The following is a 22404-nucleotide window of genomic DNA, read 5'->3' on the forward strand; positions in this document are numbered from 1 at the left end:
ATTTTCAATTTCATATTGAACTAACTATAAAAAAATAACTGTTGTTATTTCAGCATATTAAAGTTATTGTTGATAAAACAATTTTTAGGTACCCAGGGCCCATACTTGCCTCTGTGTCTTATATTGCTCTGATAAACTGAGCCCTTTGTCCTAAATTAATAGCATAAGGTTCATGGTTGATTCATTACCCTCACGCATGTCTCTTTTCCCCTTTATATTCACGGAAATAACATCACGTGGTGCAGTATATTTCCCTGTGGCATTTTTTTGGTCTGAATTAAATAATGTGACAATAATGCATTTGATGGTAATTACACAGTTCAGGAGCAGTACAAGTGAACCAGCTGCCCAGGGGCCTTCACAATCATTTTAAATTGTGTTTCTCAGTGACACTGACCAGACTGTCACTACTTGAGAGAAACATGGGACATGTGGGTCTAAGAAATGCCTGACATTTCTGCTACACAGCCCCTTGGCGTCTTTTCAGTGACAAGTGTCAACAGATGACAGGAATGTCACCAAAGAAAATACCAGAGAGGGTATCAAGACATAAACCATGCAACAGCCCTTTTACTCATGCAAGGTGAATAGTGAGGTGTTCATGTTGTATGTCCCTTCTATATACACACAGGGGGTCGAAATAACTTGAATTGCACACCTTCCAAAATACTTCACTGTACTACAACATCACCAAACACAAAGCTGAAGACATATTGTAGGGCAGTCACTTAAAAAAAATCCAGTTTGAACAAATTAGAGCTAAGACGTAAATCAAAAGAATTCAAATTCAACCCAGGTAACAGTAATCCTTAAACAATGATGTAAAATTGACATTCATTCCCTTCATTGATGGTGTCTCTGCTGCCCTAAAATACGGTTAAAGTACCAAAAAGCTAGGTAGTGGACTTTAATTTGAAAAAGACATTAATTTGTAACACATCTGTGAATTTGAACAGATCGTTACAGATCTAATATTTCTTTTTCTATTTTTGAATGGTGGTTCGTATTTAAAATAAAAAGTATCAGCCCTGACATACTCTCTAGACAGTTAGAAATATTGTACTCGGTTTTATTGGATTGAATTGTATTGTTGTGTTAAACAAAATATGGATATAGTCATGCTTGCACACTCTTACTGTATACACACAGACATTACAATATAGATTATGCACATCATCAAGGGCTTTGGCACTGATATACACAAACTGCTAAAAGTATGACACACTAAAACACTAAATCATGATTAAGTCAGCACTACCTGTTAATATGGCATGAGTTTAGGACTCTAACACCCAGCAGTCCAAGGGCAACAACAGAGACATTGTCATGATTACCTTCCGTTCACAGTAGCCAAAAAGATTGACATTTGCACACCACTCTCCCAGTCTTCACTCTCAGTCACATCCCACTCTGAAAGCAAAACAATATTTTGTGCATACTTGGTGTATGCAAATTTGCACTTACTGTAAAACCTCAGGTATGCTCTAAATCTCAACGGCTCCCTCAACGTTTGTGCCTGGCTTGGAGATTTCGTCCCTGTTTTTCTATGCCATGGTCACTGTATGACAGAGCAGGGATAAGCAGGCTGCACATCAACACGCCAGCAACCACAGGCCTAAACTTGACTGACACTGAAAAAATATCGCAGAGAAAGACACACAAGATCAGATACACACCAGAATTTTGTTTTAGTCAGATTATATTTGTGCATTTTCTTTGTCGTGGAAAGGAGGACAGGGATTGTGTTCTGTCCTCGCCCACAAGCACCTGCAAATCTGTAAAGCTAAAGGAGGACAGTGCGTCTGAGCTTTATTGATTTATTGATAGTTTAAAGGGTTCATTCTAAAGAGTTTAGTGTTTCACACATACTATTCTGAGGATGTCTGTTTTGGTGTGCATTGTCATCTTTTGTCCCACAGAGGTGAGTCAGGAGCTGGCAAGACGGAAAACACAAAAAAGGTCATTCAGTACCTGGCACACGTTGCCTCCTCCCACAAAGGAAGAAAAGACCACAACATTCCTGTGAGTATTCTCCTTTCTCATCTCTCTCAGGTTAGCAATGCCTGCTCGAAGCCTAAATCTGAACTGAATGAGTCCATAAAAATGTGTTAAAATACTATAGTTAATGTTGGAGTTGTATAAAAAATGAATCACTACCACTATGCCCCATCATGTCTTTGTATGCCCCCCGTAACCCCTTAAGACCAGGTATTGACCTTATATAACACTGTAATTAAGTATTAAGTAAGGATTAGAAATAACTAATGAGTATAGTTTGGCTGAGGTGGGATTGTTGTGGTATAAGTATAGATACCAATACGTGTAGTAGGCAACATGGCTTTGTGCACTAAATGTTTGTACACAATCTAACAATTTGCATTTGTTTATCTGTAACAAACAGCCAGAATCACCCAAACCAGTGAAACTACAGGCAAGTATTTCTGCTTTCATATACACCATGTTCATGTGCGTTCTACACTAACACTTTCTTCTCAAACAAACTTACTTTGTCTAAAATGGGCTCATAGAATATCTGTTTGACATGAGCTCATGAAATGGTGTAAATAAGTTCAAAGCCAGTTGACACTTAGTGTGCTGTATTTAGTTAAAATATCTTAAAACAGCATATTGTAAAAATAAACATTGTCTCTCTCTGGCAGGCACAACATGCTGTTGTAAGTACATTTAAAAACTTTTATATTATTCAGACTCCCTTTAGTGTGTGTTTTTGTGACTTTGTTCAGATGTGCCACACTGTAAAGTTGCTTGTCATTATTGTGATTCACACTCAGGGTAAACATAGTCACATGCATTTGTGGTAGCCACATGTTGAGCCTCGGCTGTCATCCTTGCTGTATGAAACTGAGCAATGTCAACGGCAAAAAAAATAGTTACAATGCTATGTGCTTCTATTATAGCAAGTTATATATCTTATCTGTGTTTTAGACGGTTGTAAGTTAAGATCAGTCCTGGCCTGCAGATAGTCCAACCTGTGACTGAATTACAGCATGCCTGAGATGCACAGTACAAACCATTAGCTGTTAACCTAGAACACCAGCAGTAATCTGGGTTTTGAAGACCAGGATTACACTGAGCTATAATAAAAATACCTGTTGTTAATTCCATCCATAGACTGCTGCAGGTTGTACTTAGTTTCAGACACTAAGGCATCATTAAAATGTTTATCCTGAACTTCAGGTTAATTTGTATCTGTGACATTAATGCAATTTATTATTTTCAATAATAACAATTGAATCTCCCCATTCCTACAGAGTGGACCCCTGTTTTATGTGAGTAGTATGTAGTTTCTCACCTATCTCACCTCACTTATAATATAAAAGGGGTGCTTTACCTGCTCTGTTGCCACCTCCTCTTTAGCTTTAAATCTAACTAACTATTTTATGTTGCCTGATACTGGGCTGTAGATGTTTTTCATCCACCTTAATCCACCTGCCGTGGTTTTGATTTAACTTTTTTGCATTGCATGATCTGCACTTCCTGTCCTCACTGAATTAATAACATGTACAGTACTTACAGTGTGAGGACAGCTCTTCCCATAGAAATCAGTCATTGCTTTAATTTTCATTTATTAACTAATGGGCTACCATGAAGCTGATTATTTGCCTGCATAATGAAGCACTCTACTGTTTAATATGTTCCACTCTGTCTCACTAAAAAAACTTGTTGAGCCGATGCAGAACCACTTTCGACCTTTCTTTCATTACCTTCGATTCAGCCTAAAAGCTCTATCAGCCCAGATTAGTTCTCCACGTTGGCTTGTTCCTGTCCACATTTAAATACTTTTTGCCATTTCCAAAGCGCTGTTCTCCTTTTTCTTGCTGATGAAAAGAGCGACTTGTAATGTTTATCTTGCCTCGTGACCTCTGGAGCAGATGTTGAGCAGCGAGTACTCATCCAGGCCTCATAAGATTTATTGGAACAGTTTTGACTGATCCTCTTTGAATCCACTCAATCTGTCCTAAAGTACTGCTTCATGGCCTGCCAAACAACCTCCACTCAGATGAGAGACACGCTTGTAGCTATGACCTGTAAATGTTTTCTATAAAGGCAGAAACAATTACTTTGAAGGCAATGATAAGGATTCTTTCTATTTTTAGTTAGAAAGTTACTGGGTGAATGTGTAGTGACTGATAATGTGTCTCTCAGTAGTTTTGAAGCGTCTCAGGTTGCTTAAATTGTATCCCTGCTACAAAACAATTGGCCAGCTCATCTTTGCAACAGGAATGTGGGTCAACTTCTAAATGCTGCTAAATTGGACCCCCACCGGTGTTTGTAATCTGCTCTTTGTTTTTATGTGCGTACAGCAGACTACACAGATGGGTAGAGGATGCCAATGAACAATTTCAGCTACCAAGTTGCACCACAGGCCTATGTTTATATAGAAACAAAGGCTTTTGGTTTGAATTCTCTGCCCTCTGTGGGCTCTGCCATCGCTCCAATAGCTGGAAAAGGATCAGGTTTATCCAGTTCAGCTCTGCTTTATTCCAGCTGCTCAAAAACTCAATTAAAAGCAGCCCATCATGCTCTACTGCCAAAGATCACATTACATGTCTCACATCCTGAGTGCAATGCTGATTCCTCATCCCACAGAGTGCCCTTTTGTGGAAAATGGCCTCCTCCTCAGTGTGTGCAGCTATTTTTGACGTAATGGGAAAATATTCCACTCAGCCACAAGAAGAGAAGTAACATTCTAGAAGAAATAGTTTTTCTCTCAGCCATTGTGGATTCTCTGGTCATGACAAAGCTCACAATGTGGCTTAGATGAAAACACAGTCACCACCTGTCCAAACATCTGCATAAATCACTTATTTATTTATTCAGCCTTTAAAAAAAATAAAATAATCAAAAGTGTTTCTTTTGTGTGTTGTGGACACATTTGTCCTGACATGATAAAGTAGCTGACTGGCTTTTCTCGAAACAAAAGGCCCAATTTTTCCCCAGAAGTGTTCTTCCAATCACGATCAACTTTAAAAGAAAAATACTCCTGCAAATTGAATTAACCAGGTTATGAAAGATTTTATGATTACCGGATTAGTTTATATTTTATGTGCTTTACAAAAGTCCTACAGCCCCAAGTCAACGGCCAAGAACTAATGGTTTCAGCATTTAGATTTCTTAAATAGTTTTTGCTTGTTAAATGACTTACACGAATAATCGTTTATCAGAATAGTTGGTGATTCATATTTTGTCAAACGACTAATAGTTTCATCACAGATCAGTTCAGAATTTTTAACTGATCTACAAACAAGGATTTCATTAACATTTGAATTTATTTTGATGATTGAGAAGTGATACAGTATGATGATCTTGCGACCAAGCTTTTACTAACTGGAGTAAGGTGTCTTTTTGTCATTTGAATCTTCTATCACATAAAGATGTTACCTTCTTATGCTGGTTTTCAAATGGTGTGGTTAAATAGTTTCTGCTTGGTCTTGCTTTGGATGAACATTTGTTAGTAAAAAGCTCTCAATTCAAACACTAATTTAACATTGTGAACAACTGCAAAACATTTCAAAACATAAGAACCGCTGTACAAAGGTAAACTTTGTACGATAAAGGTTTTTTAGGAGTATGACTGTCACACTTGCTGTCACCATCTTCTCTCTGGTTTTGTTTGCTGAGTTGACCAACACAGGGATAATGTATGTGAGGTCTGTCTGTATAAAACACTTGTGAAATGTCTTCTTGTTCTGCTGTCTTTGTCTGCATGTTTATGTTCGGGTTCAGTTAACCGTGATTCACAGTTCATTTCTCAACCTTTTTTGTTTGTTGGCTCATGTGGTGACAAAGGACTGCTGCAACATCCCTCCGTTTGTTTGCAGGGTGAATTGGAACGTCAGCTTTTACAAGCCAACCCCATCCTTGAATCTTTTGGGAATGCTAAGACAGTGAAAAATGACAACTCATCACGTTTTGTAAGTACAGAACAGTGCTATTCATGTAGACGGGCTGCATTTTTAATGTGCATCTCACAAAGTCTACTACAACATCACAGCACCAACTGGGCTGATCCTATTTCGGCACCTAAATCAGATTTAGATGATGTGTTTGTATTGTTTGTATCGTCTACTCTAGAATGTTCTTTTTTGTTGTTGAGAATAAGCAGAGGTAAAACTGATGAAAGTAATTTAATTATCCTACTCTTCCTGTAAGCAATTACACAGGTCATATAGCCAGACACAGGCGCCTGCTAGTCATTAATGATGCCTTTGATGTACTGGGTCCTTTCAGACTCGAGGCAACTCTTCTTTATAGCGACGTACAACAGGACTTGGCTTAAGCATTACTGTGGTGAATGAATCTGTCAAATGTAAGGGGCATTATTATCTAATTACGAAACTACTGTGTTGCCACATAAAAGGACCCTCGTAAAACTTTTTTCAGATGTCACGTTCTGTATGGCTCAGGTCCTGTATCCAAAAATACTTAAAGTAAAATTTATTGGTGCTAATGTGAGTCCAGTGTGTCAAAATAAAGTTATGTTGTAAATATAATGAATATCATTTTGTAATTTTAATTAGTTTTTTTTTAAATATTGCTTTGTACTGTATAACATGTGGTATAATGTAGATGATCTGTATTCAGTGTTCATGTTTATGGAGGATTCATCCTGACTCTTATTATGGTTCTGTAAACATCAAATTTATCAGATGCTACAGCAGAGTCATTATGTTAGCGATTGATTTCTGTATATCTCGTCTTGTGCACTTCCTGAGCATTTATCTTATGTTCATCTCTGCAGGGGAAATTCATCCGGATCAACTTTGATGTCATAGGATACATTGTTGGAGCCAATATTGAAACCTGTATCCTGTTTTGAAACGATTGACTAGAACAGAGTAGCATTCTGCATATTATCACTAACGGTGGATGAGATATTTACAAAGAGGCTAGCCAGGGTTGTTTATCGGAAGCACACACACACACACACACACACACACACACACACATCATTTTTATCATAGAATGCTTTAGAATTTGTTGGCAATTGAAACAACTTTATTATTTTTGAAATAAAAATGATCTCTAAACCAAACAAGAACTGAAGTTTTAGGTTTTGATTCCATATCAAAATGACCCACCAAAAAGATTTTTCTTTGACCATTCTGTGTCAGACTTACTGGAGAAATCCAGAGCTATTCGTCAAGCCAAAGATGAGCGCACCTTTCACATTTTCTACCAGCTGCTGGCTGGAGCTGGAGAGCACCTCAAATGTAAGTAGACAAAGCTTTTATTCTACCAGGGTATTTCTTATCCTCTGAGACTGTGGACCTCCTCAGACCAAGCTTGGAAAAAAGCACCCCCTTAACTTGACTTCAGACTACACCAAATACATAAAAAATGTCTGTCCAAAGGCTTTTATCAGTTTTCCGACGGGAAAAACAGTAAAATTCCCCCAAACTACTGTATCTCTGAGCTATCTCTTTAACCAAATCGCACACATTTAGGCTATGTTTTTTCACTTTCATTCACTGAGCCTCCTCTGAAACGGTTTGGAGCCCCCCAGGGGCGGCTCGCCTCCCACTTTGAAAACCTCTGCTCTAGGCCATAGCTGATTTTGGCAGCTTAACTAGGTAAAAAATAAGTTTTGTTAGGCAACAGTATAAACTCTAACATTATATATTTCATTTTCAATTCATATTCTTACTAGGAGTTGCCAACAATTCCACTAAAACCCAGTCCACAAAAAAAAACAAAAAACATTTCTCTCCACAGCGGACCTGCTTTTGGAAGGATTCAACAGCTACCGTTTCCTGTCTAACGGTAACATCACAATCCCAGGTCAGCAGGACAAAGACAACTTCCAGGAGACCATGGAGGCCATGCACATCATGAGCTTTGGCCATGAGGAGATTCTGGGTATGTTATTAATAACAGCAAAATGAAACCTACATAAACATAATGCGTTTATCAAGGAGGTTGCTTTCACTTGTTCGATTTTAGATTACTTTAGAAGGCTATTACCCTGATTTTATGGTTTTAGAAATTGAAATCACAGTGAAATGACATTATATTCTGTAATGTGACATCTCTCAGAATTAACAGCAGTGTGTCTTTTCAGAAGGGATTTGATCAAAATCGGGCATGATGTAAAACAGAACATATGGAGCTGTAGAGGACTGTTGGCCTCCACACGAGAGACGGGGGAGAAATTAATATATTAGACCCCAACCATCCTCTTTTGGAAATGTAAATACAATACAACCCACAAGTTAACAGTTAAGGATGGTTTTATATGATGGGTGGGGTTAGCTAGTAGCGCCAAATCACATTGAATTGGATGAATGTATGCATGAATTTATCTACTTAGGGACGGTTCGTTATTTATTTAAGGGGCCACCGGAGGAGTTTTGGGACCTTTAGGCTAAAAAGATTTGACCCTCCCCTCACCAGTAATAATTTTTCTATGACCCTCCAAAATGATTTGAAAAAGAGGCATAACCCTCCCCTTATGTGCTAGTTTGCGCTTAGAAAGATATACAGATGCCATTTGATTTTTTACAGCCATGACATACACAAGTTAACCTCTACATTCTCATCTTACACATCACACTCCTCTGTTATGGTGTGGTGGCCATTTCAGTAGATTTACTCACTAACATTGTTGTGAAAACACAATAAGCACGGAAACTAAATGCACACTTCTTGCATTACTGCATTACTTCAAATACTAAGTTACTCCTCTAGTAAACTAGTATTCATATGAAATAAAACAATAAAACATTGAGACCATTCAGCAAAGGACACTGGGAAATAATCAATTCAACACTGGTTGCTATGGACTCGTCACTAGGCTTCCTCAGTCATTGTATATTTTAGCACTAAGGTAAAGCTGCTGAAGCTCAACATTATATTCCAAAACATATATGTTTATTTTTAAAGCAGATTTTAAATTACATTGTAACAATTTAACAATTCGCCCTTATGAAATCCAATCGCGGCACGGCTGTCTTGGAACGCAACAGACAGACGGTGGCAGAATGCCCCGACACTTAAATTCAACTAAAATGTAACAGTGAATCAAGTGTTGGACCTACAGTCTGTTGAGATGCCTCTCCAAACGCAGAAACCAAGCGCAGTCACACCATAAAACGTTAAGACACGCCATAATCCAGTGACACGAAAAAAAAGTAATCCACAGCGATCAGCAGATCCACAAAAAGGTAAATGACACGGTGTATCCAGCAAGGCCTATACAAGCGTCACATTCACCAGCCAGCTCCGAACAGGTGAACGAGGCCTCTCCACTTTGCCGTTTAAACAAAGTGGAATAAACGTATAAAAGTCCAAATCTACACAAAACCCGCAATCAATTAGTAAGCTGACATCACATTTATATACATGGCATTTAGGAAACCTTTATTGCAACGTTGGCACGGCAAGATGTCCAGACTAGTGCCACAGTAACTGTCGTTTTTTGCGTCCTGCTGCTCCCATCGTCAGCCAGGTAATACAGTATATGTAATCTGATTTATTATCTACCACCATTTAGTTGTTTTGTGTTATTTAAGATATTTATAAAATATCTGGTCATGCCAGATATAATTAATTATTCCACTCATTTTTTAAACAATGCAATTACCGGTACCCGTTTCAACCACCTATGCCCCCCAGCAAACTCATGGATCAGGGCAGGAGGGAAGGAGGGCAGAGACTAAGAGCTACATGAAAAAATATGCACCAAACAAGCCACTTTGAAACGTTGCTTTTTTCATGAATACAAAAGTTGGGTGACCCACCCCTCAACAAAGAATCAAAAGACATGACCCTTCCCTATTTTCCTCCGGTGGTCCATTCCTTAAATACTGAACGGTCCCTTATGAGTGCAGCACGAGTCTTCAAAATGTCTTAATATTTTACAGGAAGATAAAAGAGGGTTTTTGATATTAAAATATTCAAATTATTGTTGCACATTTTTTATTATTTAACACAGGACACAGGATTTGAATTTGGAAAATGTATTTTGTATTTCTCTAGGTGTTAAACATTTGTTAGAAAGTACTAATTGTGTTTCTTTTAATTGATAATCTCCAATGAGATTAAGCTTTAATCACGGTCCCCTCTTAATACACATGACCATGAAACCAACCTGTTTTTGTCAGTTTCACTGCTTAAACACATGCATGTAATGCCAAAGTGATGTCTTAATATTGTTTTTTTTTCTCTCTTTATATCTGTAGCCATGTTGAAGGTGGTGTCCTCAGTTCTTCAGTTTGGTAACATTAACTTTAAGAAGGAGAGGAACTCTGACCAAGCTTCTATGCCTGATAATACTGGTAGGTATCACACACACACACACACACACACACACACACACACACACACACACACACACACACACACACACACACACACACACACACCTGTATCTCAAAATCAGCGATCTTCTGCCTGAGTTCAGCCATGGCAGCCATGCTGTCTGCTTCCCTCAGTCTCACCGCCATCACCTCCTCTGTACTCTACATGTATGAGGGGAGAGAGAAGATTTCTTGCTTAAGCTTATCACACACACACACACACACACACTGCAATCTTTTTACATCTGCTTCATAACCTTGTAGCTTGGAGCGCTCAGGTCAAGACATTATTCTCCTCCTTTTCCTCTCCCCATATATACTTCAACTCCTTTCCTCCCCTTCTCCTCACACTGCATATTTGGTTCACACTGCGTCCTCATCCACAGAACAGAGGAACTGGTGATTTATGTCCTTTCTCTCCCTGAGCCTTGTCAACCTGCCATTAAGCTACATTATTATGAGGATTTACTCCTGAAGGAAATGGGGCACAGTCTTCCAGTTTCTCCACGTGGCACTGCATATTTGGCAATTAAATGAGGGAGACAGGGAAAGAGAATGAGTCTAATGCCAGTAATGCAGCTCGGCCAAATATTCCCAAATGCGACAAGCAGAATCCATGACTGAAGCAGATGGGTTTTTTTTAGTAGTGAGACTTGGCTGATTGAGACCAAATTCTGCCTTTTCTAATTTTCCACAATCTCCAGCCATGTAAAATAGGATATTTTCCCTGTTCTTCATAAGAAAACAACTTTGAAAGATTTGTGATAAATCTTAATATAATCAGTAATAGGCAAATATACGAATTCTGTTTTCTATGGTTTATTAGAGAGCTTTGTAATAATTGATTAAATTATTTAATTGTCAAAATAATACTAGGAAAGATCCTCATCTCTATTAAATCACACTTGAAAAACAAAAAAAATTTAATAATAATAATCATAATTTCTCTAATCAGTTTATTTCTTGTCTTGACAAGACAATTAAACATACATGTATATACTGTATATTGTTTGAAATATATTGTGGCCTCCTTTTATTCTCATTTAAATAAACTTTTTTTTCCCCATTGTGTGTTTTTTCCATCTCTGTTTCCCAGCTGCTCAGAAGCTGTGTCATCTACTGGGTTTGAATGTAATGGAGTTTACCAGAGCCATCCTGTCCCCAAGAATCAAAGTGGGAAGAGACTACGTCCAGAAAGCACAGACTAAAGAGCAGGTCAGTTAGCTATCACCATGTATATCCTCTTTTGTTGCTAGCGGAAATCCTTAATAACACTAATTTTGTAGTCAGTAGGTCTTTTTTAGTGCTAGGTTAATTTCATTGTGGAGTAATAGAGTTGCATAGTTGGAGGAGTTATATTTCTGGCATCCAGGGTTCCAGTAGTAAGAGTCTGTTTTGTTTTCAGCTTTGATGGGCATAAACTCCCTCATTTAAATCTTCAGTACACATTAACAGCAAGCAACTGCATTAGAAAATACATTGTTCTTTCATTTAAAAAAAGCCTGTGGACATAAAAGCATGGGAAGAGGAGTTGATCACCAATCACAGTTTTTAAATTTTTAAATTTTGAAAACTGGTATCACAATCTGCATTTTAAATTAATTAACTTCTGAGTCAGTTTTGGTTTAAAATCTGTATTTATGGCGTGTTGTTTTGTTCCCACTTGCAACAACAAAGTTTTTTGGATTCTCTATAGCTCAGTTTCGAGTCTCTGACTGGATTCTTCTTCAGACAATAGTGGCTGAGCTCCATAGGGATTGTTGTGTTAAGAGCTATCAGTAAATACATACTCTAAATAATTTCAAAAACTGATGGCCATAACATTGAAGATGTGCTGTCAAAAACCGATATCTTGCTTTGTTTCACATTGTACTGGGCACAAGGAAAGGTTAGTTTTACCTTCTGTGAAAACACTCCAAAGTATGTCTCCTGTTTATGAATCAGTGCAGTATTCTTGTAGGCTCCTGATCATTATGGCTACAGCTCAATGGATACACTTTTGCCTCAACTGTTTTAGATATTAATACAAGTCTGACTCAGAAAACATGTGGAACATTAACGGTATACAGTCTTGCCAAGATGTGTGAGTCCATTTGTCCATTGAAAATCTGGAAGCGTTTCTGAATTCTACTGACTCAAGCTCTGACCTGCCTGTGCTCGCTCTCTGCCATGTCAGCTCTCTATTTCCTTATGTTGTCTCACCATTCTTTTCCCTCTCCCCTCTTCTCTCTCTCCTGCCAGGCTGACTTTGCTGTCGAGGCCTTGGCCAAAGCGACATATGAGCGTCTGTTCCGCTGGCTGGTCCATCGCATTAACAAAGCTCTGGACAGAACCAAACGGCAGGGTGCCTCCTTCATCGGCATCCTGGACATTGCGGGTTTTGAAATTTTCCAGGTTTGGATTAAAATCTTTTCAATCTTTTAAAGCTTTAGTGCGCAACTTTTTGAAATTAATGAACGTCCGTTACATTCAAGCCTTTGACAAATGAGTTGCTACAAAGCTAATAAGACTACACAGTAGATCAGCTACACACAACTCTCTCTGTATTTCTCAGTATGGCTATGTTCAGAAGATTGTGGCGTCCGGATACTTTCCTGCGTAGAAGCTTGAGTGAAAATAATTACTTCTTTTGAGGAGACAATCATGTTCCTCCGTGTCCTCCTTGGCTACTAGCAACTGTGTGGAGGAGGGGTGGGGGTGCGTGCGCGATCACATAAGGCTTGTATCATGTGGTTGTTGTCATTACTATAATTTTTCATTGGGATGACAGAAACTACGCCCTATAGCTTTAATCTTTAAAGAAGACAATTTGTCCAGTTGTGGCTAGATGAAATGTTCTGGTTTTGTACAGTTGATGAAAATGTTTGTTTTGGTTGCTGTTGTTGTCTTATGAGCTATCTACATTTGAGGTTTTGAGTCATCTACACACATTTTTTGTAAAAGTATTGTTCTTCCTTGTATTTCTCCCCAACTACAGTTGAACTCATTTGAGCAGATGTGTATCAACTACACCAATGAGAAGCTGCAGCAGCTCTTCAACCACACCATGTTCATCCTGGAGCAGGAGGAGTACCAGAGGGAGGGCATCGAGTGGAGCTTCATCGACTTCGGCCTCGACCTGCAGCCCTGCATCGACCTCATTGAGAGGCCGGTCAGTGTGAATGATTAAATAGTATCAATAAGATGAATATTATGTTTAAAACAAAATCCTACTTAAACTCTTATTTTGTACTTATTCTTGAATTATTCAGCTATGCTGACAAACGATTTAGCAACTAAATAATATTCACTCAACATTTCTTTTAAACCACGTGCTACATGTTTCGCCTAAATTGGAAAGGAAAAGTTACTTATGCCTTTACTCGCTTACTAACATCTGCATTGAGAAAAAGTTGTTGTTATGGCATCCTGGTGGCCTAGAATACGGGTTTAAGATGCTAACCACAATGCTCCTATCTCATATCACATAAAAAATACTTGTGGTTGTTGTCTTGCTGGGGTAGTACAGTTCACTCCCTCTGAAGTCTAGTTCTGTCCTGTGTTGATATTCCTTCAGGCAAACCCTCCAGGAGTGTTGGCTCTTCTGGATGAAGAGTGCTGGTTCCCCAAGGCCACGGACAAGACCTTCGTAGACAAGCTGATCCAGGAGCAGGGCACACACACTAAGTTCCAGAAGCCCCGCCAGCTCAAAGATAAGGCTGACTTCTGCATCATCCACTACGCTGGCAAAGTAAGCTCGTTTTTAACTTTTTTAGAATCACACTCAGCAGGTGTCTGTCGCTGCTTAAATACACGGTTGATGTGTGTTTCTTTTCACACTGGAACTCCACTCCTAGTGGGTCTTAAACAACAACAAAAAAAATAATAATAATAATGGGTTTTTCATTTAAAATGACTTGCTTGCTTAAGGATAAATCTTTCATTTTATGGAGCTTGTTTTTATAGCATAGGTCAGGCTCTCTTCTAAAAAGCACTCACCAAGACAGACACAACAAAAAGGTAATTATTGGTATCTGTTACATCGGATACTACTAAAGCCATCATACTAATGTTGCATTGCTTCTGTACAAACGTTTGGTTGCTTTAAATTAGCTTACATTTCTAAGGTACTTCAACACATGCCTTTTAAATTAAGGCAGTTCCTGGAAGGCTGGTGCGTACTGAAATGAATGTTCTGTTTTACATCCATATTATTTAGAAATATATGTGATATATACTGTATATCTCTCCCTTGCTTCTTATTGTACTGTAGTTCTGGGTCAGACCAGCTGCTTTATTTCTGTCACATTCATATTTTCCTATATATCTCTTTTCCTCCCTGATGTTCTTCTGCAAATGTTAAACAGCAAATGAAAAGTTGCAGCCGGTTAGCACTCAGATAAAACAATGACGCAAGGTTCTCCTGTGGTGGGAATACTGAGTCCTGGTCTGATTTATATGCCATTGTATTGGAGTGGATTTGGATGTTGTGAGTGGTGTTATGCAACAGAACTCAGTCTGCAGGGAGACCTGCTAAGTAGAACATCTGTTTACCATTATGTGGACTGTGTCGTTTTACACCTCAAAAACTCAGTGATTTAATTGATATTTGAGAGTTAAAAATTTTTTTTATCTTCACATATATATGCCAATATTCTTCTCTTTCTTTTTTTTTTTTACAGAATTACATAACATAAACAAACTTTTTTTGGTAATGATTTTCATAAAATTCCTTAATTCTTTTTATTTATTTATTTTTTTAAAGAATATGTGACCAGTTCAAAAAGCTAATGTTTACTTGAAGAATTTAATCCTTACTTCATCCAAATCCTTAAACCTACTGTAGGTGCGGATGATCAGTATTATTGTCTCTCTCTCTCCATTAAATATAATTACAAAATGTTCATATTGAGAAATTTTATTTGCAGCTCTCCTGTGTAAATAAGTAATACATTACATTTTACCAAAATCTGTCAAAGATTGATATCTTAAATAAATACTCAAGAACACATATTTTTAAAAGCTTTGTGGGACTAACTTAATTTTACGTTTTACCAGGTTATTGCCAGGTTATAAGGACACAACATTTTACATAATGTGGCCCTTGATAAATAGGCCGCCCCCGTAAATCAGCCAATAATAGCCTATCAAAGATATTATATTAGTATCTGCTGTGGGGCCAACATATATGACATACATGCTCCACGTTTATATGCTATACTTATCGGTGTATACATCATATGACAATTACAAAAATGTAAGTACAATATGCTAAAGACATGCTTTAGATCCTACTCACAATTCTTTAAAAACAAAAACAAATATAAGGGGTTTTTAATTTAAAAAAAAAAAAACTGTTAATGTAAAAAAAAAAGGTGTATTATTATTGGATTTATTCAGAATCATTTTGTATTGCCTTAAAAAAAAATCCAGAATTAGACAGCCAATACTTGTGGTATTAGTTTTGTCCATATAGCTGAGTTCTTTGTTATTACAGGTGGACTATAAGGCAGATGAGTGGCTAATGAAGAACATGGACCCCCTGAATGACAATGTGGCCACACTTCTGCATCAGTCAACTGACAAATTTGTGGGTGAACTTTGGAAAGATGGTAAGCTGCCACCTTCTTATCTCTAAACATTTGAAATTGTACTAGATACTAGAAGGACTCAGTTTTAGTAACTCATCATTTTAGCTTCATTATCTATGTACTTGTTTGCTTATTCAGTTAACAAGCACGTTGATATGTCTCTCACTCAAGCCTACTAACAACAGCTGTCTGCCTTGTTGACCCAGGCCTATACATATATCATTTCTAAGAATACATTTAACATCACCCTCCCCTCCCTGTCTTTTTCTCTGTGTTGTAGAGATTCAGACCATTCAAAGGGCTTCATTCTATGACAATGTCACTAGTCTGGATGAGCCGGCAGGTGAATGACTGGGTCGTGCTGTAGCAGACCTGGGCCAAAATAATAATGAAAGAGTTTTGGCTTGTGAAACCAAGCTGCTCAAGGTGCTTGATAGGCTAAATGTAAGAACTTTCCCAGCAGGTTAACTTCTTGAAAGTGTACTGGTATATTTTGCCCAGATCTGGCTGTATGTTTCATGCTTGAGCCAGTGCTGTGTCTTTCATAGCTACAATGGCTCCCATTTGCTTCCAGGCTGCATGGCTCCTTTGTCTCAGCCAAAAGCATTAGTGCCAAATTCCTTAATAAGCTAAAGTAGAATATAGTCAAGTGCTTCCTCTAGTCAAACTAGTGTGCTTTAATTTGTGTCAATAGCCCTGAAGCAAGCGTTAAGGATCTAATGCAGCTTTTTGGAGTCTTCATAGCCTTTTTCTCTTTTTGTCCCCCCTCTGTGATGTGATACATCCATGAGCAAATTAAGGATTAGTAGCTTGACTGAAGAGAATTTTCTAACATTAATTTCCCGCCTTCCTCCTTTCTTGATAGGGTCACAGTAGCTTGGAATTGAAAGCAGATGTTAGTATTTGTTTTGGCTCTGAGCTCAGAGGTCAGTGTAAAGGGTCCAGACAGCAGGCCATACATCATCACCCCAGTATAAACTCCAGCACCCTGTGACTCGCTACATACTTGTAACTTTAATTTAGTCAGTTGGACATTAATCAATGTATATTTAATTGAGTGTGGCTTAATAGTTCCCAACATTCACACACATTTAAAAAAAGAAAAACCCACTAAACAGTACATTTCCCAGCTGTTTAAGCTACGGTAATTATTTACTTTGACATCTCTCCATTTGTGCATGTATAGTTCGTGAGCATGTGTATGTATTTCAGGCCTGTGTGTTACTAACAACAGAGTGGAAAAAATAATAATTTCCCTTGCGGGGAAATTGATAAAGTATGTTTAAAAAAAAAATATATATAATCGTAGTTAGTAGAGTAGGACTAACCATGACTAGTCAACTGATCTTCATGGGTAAAATTGCAGTAGTGCTCCTTTAATATAGGTCATGAACAGTTATATTGTAATATTTTTTGCATCCAGTATTTGCAACCCCTTAAATGTTAACATGTTAAGAGGAGATGATTTTTACTGGCAATAGGTTGATGCAGGTTTTGTGTCATAAGCAGTAAAATATAGAAAAACTTTCATGTATCTGCCATCAAGCATCTTATCGCATCCAATAGGACCAGAGAAGAACATTTTAGATCTTGCAATTAAATTTTGTTAATGCTTAGTGAGTGAATCATATCAAAAATGGTGCTTCTCTCCAAGGTAACAGTACATATAGAGCCCTGTATGTACAGACCCTTAGGAATAGATAGGCTACGCGCTCCATTTCTATCTGCAGAAGCTAGTGGTAGTTCTAGTGTTTGAATGCTACTTTGTTAGACTGCCGTTGTTTGACTGTAGTGTGTAATGTTTTTTTCGTCCATCTGCACTGTAGCTACATTATGTCACTGTGTGGCTGCTGCTGTTTTTTCTCTGCTCCCCATCCATGAAGTCTTCTCGCTCTTACCAGTTCTCCCCATCTCCCCACCAGTCGACCGTATCGTTGGCCTGGACCAGGTGGCAGGGATGAACGAGACAGCCTTTGGCGCCACCTACAAAACGAAAAAAGGCATGTTTCGTACTGTTGGACAGCTCTACAAGGAGTCGCTTACCAAGCTCATGGCCACACTGAGGAACACCAACCCCAACTTTGTCCGATGCATCATTCCCAACCACGAAAAAAGAGTAAATAAATAATCTAATCTAAATGTATTAGAAGCTGAGTGTCAAGCAGTGGAAAGGGGACCTATAACTCTTTTTATTATATTATGATTGATTATCCCTGTTGCATGTTGTATCTACTGTCACTTGATTCTCCCAGTATATAGTGTTCATTGCAATGAAATCCAGTAATGCTAACCTGTAGACCAAAAAGAAAAGAAAATGAATTTCAGAGTTTTTGCCGTAATTGTACGATTGAAATCTAGAAGTATACAAATACTTGTTTCTGGTCTTAATGGTGTATTTGTTTTTTCTTTAGGCTGGTAAACTGGAGCCTCATCTGGTTCTGGACCAGCTAAGGTGTAATGGAGTCCTAGAGGGGATTCGCATCTGCAGACAGGGCTTCCCCAACCGCATCGTCTTCCAGGAGTTCAGACAGAGGTGACAAACAACAAAGATACCCTTTGAGCTATGTAATTTCTTTTTACACAGAGGAAAAGTTTATATTAATGTTCTTTTTGTTCACAGATATGAGATCCTGACACCTAACGCTATCCCCAAGGGATTCATGGATGGGAAACAAGCCTGTGAGAGAATGGTAGTGCTTTTTTCTTTGTTGCTATATTTCTGTTTTAAAACTGCTTAATATGTGACCGTCATAAAAATCTGAATATTAAGTTTTTTTTACTATAATTTAATTGTTTTGTTCTTTGCACCCCAGCTCACTCTTATTCACACCCTAGCTCGCTAAACTGCAGCAAAATGCAGGTTTAGTTCCTCTAAGGGTTCGTGGTCCCCTGGGAAAGTTCCTGCGGTGGAAACACCCTACACAAATACTTACTTGCAATATGAAAACTGTTTTCCAGTAAGTAAATTCTTAATAACTGTTTATGTGCCCTTTATAGATCCAAGCCCTGGAGTTGGACCCCAACCTGTTCCGTATTGGTCAGAGTAAGATCTTCTTCAGAACTGGTGTTCTGGCTCACCTGGAAGAGGAGAGGGATCTGAAGATCACTGACATCATCATCTACTTCCAGTCTGTTTGCCGTGGATACTTGGCACGCAAGTACGTTTCAGATTTCTTTTAATTCAAATTTCTCACATATGAACATATATTTGCGTTTGGATACCCAAGATGCATTTACGGATAGTGATCCAATTGATCAAACCCCCAGAGGTGGTCTGAGACACAAAGCATTCAGATGTTTGACAAGTGTTAATGCATCTGTCATGTCAAGTCACATGTGTATGCTAGAAGCTCTTCCCAGTAGTTCACATAAATAAACAAATCACAAGTACTGAAGTGCATGTCGTGATTAACATTTAAGCAGCACAATAAGGGAAAAGACTGTTTGTACGTCTGGTGCATTTATAGCGCATCTGTACACTTAATGCAGCCCAACCTTGGTCTTCAAAAAAACGGAACACTTTAAAAACCCTGCTATACCCAAACATTGATTTTCCACCTGTTATTGTACCATTTCTTCCCTTAGGGCCTTTGCTAAGAAGCAGCAGCAGTTGAGTGCCCTAAAGGTCCTCCAGAGGAACTGTGCTGCCTATTTGAAGCTGCGACACTGGCAGTGGTGGAGGCTCTTCACCAAGGTCAGAACTCTTGACAGCTACGTATTCCAACAAAGTAGTTAATGTGCTACGCAGATGATACACAGCTCTATATCTCTGCTTCACCTGACGATCTGAGCATTTTTTAGAAATTAGTAAGTAATTAGTAATTTCTTTCTTATTAGTAGTAATTGGATGCCTGACAAATGTCTTCAATTAAATAAGGACTAAACAGACAATAGAGAATACTAAAAATCTATCCTTTAGACTTCATCAGAGTTTATTCTTGCCAAGTTTCACTGGGCTTATTAGCCTTGAAAAGTCTTAACAAACCTAAACCTTTCCTAAAGAAATAGGCCTTAGAAGGTATTAAAAATCTTATATAGAGCTGTAAAAATTCCAAATTTTGCTGTACAATTAATTGTCTCAGAAATAATTGCGATTAACAATATAATCGTCTCTTTCAGGCAAATTTAAAAATATTTATTTATTTATCACTTTTTTTTATATTAAAGTTTTGAATAAATCGCAGGATACATATTATGGCTATATCACTGTTATGTGACCCAGATAATGTAATAAAACAAATACACAGCCTATGAAGCAAACAATGCCTCTTCATTATCATAAAACATTTCAAGTGCCAACAACACTGCAGAAACCCCTAAGAGGTTCTCTCTCTCTCTCTGTCTCTCTCTCTCTCTCTCTCTCTCTCTCTCTCTCTCTCTCTCTCTCTCTCTCTCTCTCTCTCTCTCTCTGTCTCTCTTTTTCTTTCTCAATTTCAATTTTCAATTTGCTTTATTGGCATGAGGAAATTAATCAATTTGTGTTGCCAAAGCATAGAAACAAACAAACAACAACAAGGAGTAATTACATGAACAAGTTTAATTTATCTCTCTCTGTCAGGTGAAGCCTCTACTGCAGGTCACCAGGCAGGAGGAAGAGCTGCAAGCCAAAGATGAGGAGCTGGTAAAGGTGAAGGAGAGACAGCTCAAGGTGGAGAATGAGCTCGTGGAGATGGAGAGGAAACATCAACAGGTAAACATGCTATACCTCAGCTAAGTTATGGAAAGTAAATATTTTTTACCTCCTATAAGCTGATATAATTGTGGCCCCAATAAAGGCTTAGGGAACTTTATTTTTCAAAAATTGTGATAAGTTTATCATTGTTACATGCTTTTATTTCTGTAGTAGTGTTTGTATTTACTGTGCTCTATCGATTATTGATAACATTTGAAGAAAGCAATATTGCAGCTAAGAAGGCTGGATATATTTTGATACATGTATGTATATATATATATATATAAACTGTTCCCTTTCTCCAGCTCGTAGAGGAGAAGAATATTCTAGCAGAACAACTCCACGCGGAGACAGAGCTCTTTGCCGAGGCCGAAGAGATGAGAGTTCGTCTGCTTTCTAGGAAGCAAGAGCTGGAGGAGATCCTTCATGACCTGGAGTCTAGAGTGGAGGAGGAGGAGGAGAGGAACCAGAGCCTGCAGAATGAGAAGAAAAAGATGCAGTCACACATCCAGGTTCATATCTTCACCTATTTAACTTGTACTTACAGAAACCTGTCTCCTATTTTTGTTTTGATGTGCTGACATCCACATTGTTAGTACTTGCCTTTCAAGAACATTACACACTATCATAATTGTCCTCATTTGAACATTTAAAGGGTCTTTCTGTCATGTATATAGAGGTTGAAGAGAGTCCACAGCCTTGTCTTAACAAATCTGATCAAACTACACTAATGAAGCCGTTCACCTTAAAGTGTTAAACTCTTAAGTAATAACTTAAAATGTTTTTTGTTTTTTTTACTTTGATCATTGCTTATTTATATTGTTAATGTTGTAGAGTAATACTTTTACGATTTAAAGCCAAGTGTTGATGTGCTTTAAAGAGTTTCATTTGTCAAACTCCCATCACTTTGAGCCACACCGGGCGGCTGTGGCTCAGTGGTTGCCTGCCGAAGGTTGGTGGTTCGATCCCTGGCCCTGCAGTCCCATGTTGAAGTGTCCTTGGGCAAGACACTGAACCTGAGTTACCCCTGATGCTGCGCCTGTGTGTGTGTATGTTTATCTGAAGAGCAGGTGGCACCTTGTACAGCAGTCTTGGCCACAGTGTATGAATGTGTGTGAATGGTTCCTGTACAATGTAAAAGCGCTTTGAGTAGTCGTTAAGACTAGAAAAGCGCTATATAAAAACAGTCCATTTACTTTATAATAACTTCATTGTTCCGCCTTCAGCATTAGATTGGTTATGAATCGTTATCTGTGTGTGTTTCCCTCTCCATAGGACCTGGAGGAGCAGCTTGATGAGGAGGAAGCTGCGAGACAGAAGCTGCAGCTAGATAAAGTGACAGCTGAAGCGAAGATCAAGAAAATGGAGGAGGATATTCTCCTGTTGGAGGACCAAAACTCCAAGTTCCTTAAGGTGAGAGGATTAGATCTGCAAATGATGTGTCAAACAAGAACATGAAAGCAGAAAAGGTAAAACATAAATAAAATAAGGTGATGGATATTGGTGCGTAATACAAAAATAGTGTATTTTGACCTTTTCACCTCCATATAGTAGTCGTGTGTCTTAAAGCTTCCAGTCTAACCCACACTTGGATTTCATCCAACAGGAGAAAAAGCTGCTGGAGGACAGGATCGGCGAGATGACCTCCCAGCTGACAGAGGAGGAGGAGAAAGCAAAGAACCTCGGCAAGATCAAGAACAAACAGGAGATGATGATGGTTGACCTGGAGGGTAAGGGACTCTGACTCCCAGCAAGCTTCTGTTACTGGCTCCATTTACACAGCAATTTGATTTTAATATGGCTTCATCTGCGTTAATTGAGTGCAGGGTTGCTACAGACCCGA

The 22404-nt window shown here is 38.4% G+C and overlaps 1 protein-coding gene across 1 annotated transcript in view; it reads left to right on the forward strand.

Moving 5' to 3' along the window:
* The window catches only part of myh10 (myosin, heavy chain 10, non-muscle), a 72316-nt gene that overhangs the window by 33655 nt on the left and 16257 nt on the right, over positions 1–22404 (forward strand). The window contains exons 5-27 of the mRNA XM_078279753.1: positions 1920–2022; positions 2402–2431; positions 2661–2675; positions 3273–3290; positions 5844–5936; positions 6764–6827; positions 7137–7235; positions 7738–7881; positions 10203–10298; positions 11416–11534; positions 12561–12713; positions 13297–13470; positions 13876–14049; positions 15796–15910; positions 17812–18005; positions 18301–18422; positions 18510–18579; positions 18887–19047; positions 19475–19583; positions 20448–20579; positions 20867–21073; positions 21837–21974; positions 22168–22291. Of these exons, the coding sequence (XP_078135879.1) occupies positions 1920–2022; positions 2402–2431; positions 2661–2675; positions 3273–3290; positions 5844–5936; positions 6764–6827; positions 7137–7235; positions 7738–7881; positions 10203–10298; positions 11416–11534; positions 12561–12713; positions 13297–13470; positions 13876–14049; positions 15796–15910; positions 17812–18005; positions 18301–18422; positions 18510–18579; positions 18887–19047; positions 19475–19583; positions 20448–20579; positions 20867–21073; positions 21837–21974; positions 22168–22291 (2654 nt within the window). The remainder of the gene's footprint in view (positions 1–1919; positions 2023–2401; positions 2432–2660; positions 2676–3272; positions 3291–5843; positions 5937–6763; positions 6828–7136; positions 7236–7737; positions 7882–10202; positions 10299–11415; positions 11535–12560; positions 12714–13296; positions 13471–13875; positions 14050–15795; positions 15911–17811; positions 18006–18300; positions 18423–18509; positions 18580–18886; positions 19048–19474; positions 19584–20447; positions 20580–20866; positions 21074–21836; positions 21975–22167; positions 22292–22404) is intronic.

Source organism: Sander vitreus, chromosome 2 (genome assembly GCF_031162955.1).
Source record: "Sander vitreus isolate 19-12246 chromosome 2, sanVit1, whole genome shotgun sequence".
NCBI lineage: Eukaryota > Metazoa > Chordata > Actinopteri > Perciformes > Percidae > Sander > Sander vitreus.